The 5,000-nt window shown below is 44.4% G+C and overlaps 1 protein-coding gene across 2 annotated transcripts in view; it reads left to right on the top strand.

Annotated features, from left to right (window-relative positions):
• Positions 1 to 5,000, top strand: part of LOC106595395 (uncharacterized protein KIAA0930 homolog) — a 78,427-nt gene that overhangs the window by 46,050 nt on the left and 27,377 nt on the right. For both annotated transcript variants that reach the window (XM_082978092.1, XM_082978093.1), the window contains exon 3: positions 4,156 to 4,260. In XM_082978092.1, the coding sequence (XP_082834218.1) occupies positions 4,156 to 4,260 (105 nt within the window). The remainder of the gene's footprint in view (positions 1 to 4,155; positions 4,261 to 5,000) is intronic.

The following is a 5,000-nucleotide window of genomic DNA, read 5'->3' as shown; positions in this document are numbered from 1 at the left end:
TATTGGTTCTCTTCCTGGTTACAGTATAACAGTAGAGACCTGGGTATTGGTTCTGTTCCTGGTTACAGCATAACAGTAGAGACCTGGGTATTGGTTCTGTTCCTGGTTACAGTAGAGACCTGGGTATTGGTTCTGTTCCTGGTTACAGCATAACAGTAGAGACCTGGGTATTGGTTCTGTTCCTGGTTACAGTAGAGACCTGGGTATTGGTTCTGTTCCTGGTTACAGTATAACAGTAGAGACCTGGGCATTGGTTCTGTTCCTGGTTACAGCATAACAGTAGAGACCTGGGTATTGGTTCTGTTCCTGGTTACAGTAGAGACCTGGGTATTGGTTCTGTTCCTGGTTACAGTATAACAGTAGAGACCTGGGTATTGGTTCTGTTCCTGGTTACAGTATAACAGTAGAGACCTGGGTATTGGTTCTGTTCCTGGTTACAGTATAACAGTAGAGACCTGGGTATTGGTTCTGTTCCTGGTTACAGCATAACAGTAGAGACCTGGGTATTGGTTCTGTTCCTGGTTACAGTAGAGACCTGGGTATTGGTTCTGTTCCTGGTTACAGCATAACAGTAGAGACCTGGGTATTGGTTCTGTTCCTGGTTACAGTATAACAGTAGAGACCTGGGTATTGGTTCTGTTCCTGGTTACAGCATAACAGTAGAGACCTGGGTATTGGTTCTGTTCCTGGTTACAGTAGAGACCTGGGTATTGGTTCTGTTCCTGGTTACAGTAGAGACCTGGGTATTGGTTCTGTTCCTGGTTACAGTAGAGACCTGGGTATTGGTTCTGTTCCTGGTTACAGTATAACAGTAGAGACCTGGGTATTGGTTCTGTTCCTGGTTACAGTAGAGACCTGGGTATTGGTTCTGTTCCTGGTTACAGCATAACAGTAGAGACCTGGGTATTGGTTCTGTTCCTGGTTACAGTATAACAGTAGAGACCTGGGTATTGGTTCTGTTCCTGGTTACAGCATAACAGTAGAGACCTGGGTATTGGTTCTGTTCCTGGTTACAGTAGAGACCTGGGTATTGGTTCTGTTCCTGGTTACAGTATAACAGTAGAGACCTGGGCATTGGTTCTGTTCCTGGTTACAGTATAACAGTAGAGACCTGGGTATTGGTTCTGTTCCTGGTTACAGCATAACAGTAGAGACCTGGGTATTGGTTCTGTTCCTGGTTACAGTATAACAGTAGAGACCTGGGTATTGGTTCTGTTCCTGGTTACAGTATAACAGTAGAGACCTGGGTATTGGTTCTGTTCCTGGTTACAGCATAACAGTAGAGACCTGGGTATTGGTTCTGTTCCTGGTTACAGCAGAACAGTAGAGACCTGGGTATTGGTTCTGTTCCTGGTTACAGCATAACAGTAGAGACCTGGGTATTGGTTCTGTTCCTGGTTACAGTATAACAGTAGAGACCTGGGTATTGGTTCTGTTCCTGGTTACAGTATAACAGTAGAGACCTGGGTATTGGTTCTGTTCCTGGTTACAGCATAACAGTAGAGACCTGGGTATTGGTTCTGTTCCTGGTTACAGTAGAGACCTGGGTATTGGTTCTGTTCCTGGTTACAGCATAACAGTAGAGACCTGGGTATTGGTTCTGTTCCTGGTTACAGTAGAGACCTGGGTATTGGTTCTGTTCCTGGTTACAGTATAACAGTAGAGACCTGGGCATTGGTTCTGTTCCTGGTTACAGCATAACAGTAGAGACCTGGGTATTGGTTCTGTTCCTGGTTACAGTAGAGACCTGGGTATTGGTTCTGTTCCTGGTTACAGTATAACAGTAGAGACCTGGGTATTGGTTCTGTTCCTGGTTACAGTATAACAGTAGAGACCTGGGTATTGGTTCTGTTCCTGGTTACAGTATAACAGTAGAGACCTGGGTATTGGTTCTGTTCCTGGTTACAGCATAACAGTAGAGACCTGGGTATTGGTTCTGTTCCTGGTTACAGTAGAGACCTGGGTATTGGTTCTGTTCCTGGTTACACTCTCTCTGTGTGTGTGTGTGTGTGTGTGTGTGTGTGTGTGGTGTGTGTGTGTGTGTGTGTGTGTGTGTGTGTGTGTGTGTGTGTGTGTGTGTGTGTGTGTGTGTGTGTGTGTGTGTGAGGGATGTGGCTGGGGGTCGTTGAAGGGTGAGATGTAGCTGAGGAAAGGAGCTCTATCCTGGAGTTTATCCAAGGTTGATTTTAACATACACACTGTGTGCTGCATCAGGACGTTTCTATACAGATGGACCATATGATCATCACACTGGAAGACAGCAGGAAAGAGATTAGTGTTCCTCTAGTGACGGGCTGTGTTGTGTTGTGTATTGCAGGTGGAATAAATCAGTGGAATTTTCATGTCTGTTTTTTCCAGGTTGAGGTTGAATATGTTTCTATAATGTGTATGTATATTCCAGGTGGAATATTATTCTATAATGTGTCTGTTTATTCCAGGTGGAATATGATTCTATAATGTGTCTGTTTATTCCAGGTGGAATATGATTCTATAATGTGTCTGTTTATTCCAGGTGGAATATGATTCTATAATGTGTCTGTTTATTCCAGGTGGAATATGATTCTATAATGTGTCTGTTTATTCCAGGTGGAATATGATTCTATAATATGTCTGTATATTCCAGGTGGAGGTGGAATATGATTCTATAATGTGTCTGTATATTCCAGGTGGAATATGATTCTATAATGTGTCTGTATATTCCAGGTGGAATATGATTCTATAATGTGTCTGTATATTCCAGGTAGATGTGGAATATGATTCTATAATGTGTCTGTTTATTCCAGGTAGATGTGGATTATGATTCTATAATGTGTCGGTATATTCCAGGTGGAATATTATTCTATAATGTGTCTGTTTATTCCAGGTAGAGCTGGAATATGATTCTATAATGTGTCTGTTTATTCCAGGTAGAGATGGAATATGATTCTATAATGTGTCTGTTTATTCCAGGTAGAGATGGAATATGATTCTATAATGTGTCTGTATATTCCAGGTGGAATATGATTCTATAATGTGTCTGTGTATTCCAGGTGGAATATGATTCTATAATGTGTCTGTGTATTCCAGGTAGAATATGATTCTATAATGTGTCTGTGTATTCCAGGTGGAATATGATTCTATAATGTGTCTGTGTATTCCAGGTGGAATATGATTCTATAATGTGTCTGTGTATTCCAGGTGGAATATGATTCTATAATGTGTCTGTGTGTTCCAGGTGGAATATGATTCTATAATGTGTCTGTGTGTTCCAGGTGGAATATGATTCTATAATGTGTCTGTGTGTTCCAGGTGGAATATGATTCTATAATGTGTCTGTATATTCCAGGTAGAGGTGGAATATGATTCTATAATGTGTCTGTGTATTCCAGGTGGAATATGATGCTATAATGTATCTGTTTATTCCAGGTAGATGTGGAATATGATTCTATAATATGTCTGTATATTCCAGGTAGATGTGGAATATGATTCCATAATGTGTCTGTTTATTCCAGGTAGATGTGGAATATGATTCTATAATGTGTCTGTTTATTCCAGGTAGATGTGGAATATGATTCTATAATGTGTGTGTATATTCCAGGTGGAATATGATTCCATAATGTGTCTGTTTATTCCAGGTAGATGTGGAATATGATTCCATAATGTGTCTGTTTATTCCAGGTAGATGTGGAATATGATTCTATAATGTGTCTGTTTATTCCAGGTAGATGTGGAATATGATTCCATAATGTGTCTGTTTATTCCAGGTAGAGGTGGAATATGATTCCATAATGTGTCTGTTTATTCCAGGTAGAGGTGGAATATGATTCTATAATGTGTCTGTTTATTCCAGGTAGATGTGGAATATGATTCCATAATGTGTCTGTTTATTCCAGGTAGATGTGGAATATGATTCCATAATGTGTCTGTTTATTCCAGGTAGATGTGGAATATGATTCCATAATGTGTCTGTTTATTCCAGGTGGAATATGATTCCATAATGTGTCTGTTTATTCCAGGTAGATGTGGAATATGATTCCATAATGTGTCTGTTTATTCCAGGTGGAATATGATTCCATAATGTGTCTGTTTATTCCAGGTAGATGTGGAATATGATTCCATAATGTGTCTGTTTATTCCAGGTGGAATATGATTCCATAATGTGTCTGTTTATTCCAGGTAGATGTGGAGGTGTACAGGAGAGACTCTAAGAAGCTTCCAGGTTTAGGGGAACCTGACATCGACTGGGAGGAGAGTGTTTACCTGAATCTGATCTTAATGAAGGTTGGTATGACAACAAGACAACAACAACAACAACGTCCCAGTACTATCCAGGTCCGACCCTGAACGGGCCGCCTCCCGTCCCAGTACTATCCAGGTCCGACCCTGAACGGGCCGCCTCCCGTCCCAGTACTAACCGGGCCCGACCCCGAACGGGCCGCCTCCCGTCCCAGTACTATCCAGGTCCGACCCTGAACGGGCCGCCTCCCGTCCCAGTACTATCCAGGCCCGACCCCGAACGGGCCGCCTCCCGTCCCAGTACTAACCGGGCCCGACCCTGAACGGGCCGCCTCCCGTCCCAGTACTAACCAGGTCCGACCCTGAACGGGCCGCCTCCCGTCCCAGTACTATCCAGACCCGACCCTGAACGGGCCGCCTCCCGTCCCAGTACTATCCAGACCCGACCCTGAACGGGCCATCTCCCGTCCCAGTACTATCCAGACCCGACCCTGAACGGGCCGCCTCCCGTCCCAGTACTATCCAGGTCCGACCCTGAACGGGCCGCCTCCCGTCCCAGTACTATCCAGGCCCGACCCCGAACGGGCCATCTCCCGTCCCAGTACTATCCAGACCCGACCCTGAACGGGCCGCCTCCCGTCCCAGTACTATCCAGGTCCGACCCCGAACGGGCCGCCTCCCGTCCCAGTACTATCCAGGTCCGACCCCGAACGGGCCGCCTCCCGTCCCAGTACTATCCAGGTCCGACCCTGAACGGGCCGTCTCCCGTCCCAGTACTATCCAGG

Source organism: Salmo salar, chromosome 07 (assembly GCF_965601325.2).
Source record: "Salmo salar chromosome 07, fSalSal1, whole genome shotgun sequence".
Lineage (NCBI taxonomy): Eukaryota > Metazoa > Chordata > Actinopteri > Salmoniformes > Salmonidae > Salmo > Salmo salar.
Note: the sequence above shows the minus strand (reverse complement) of the source record. Positions and strands in the feature narration are given on the sequence as shown.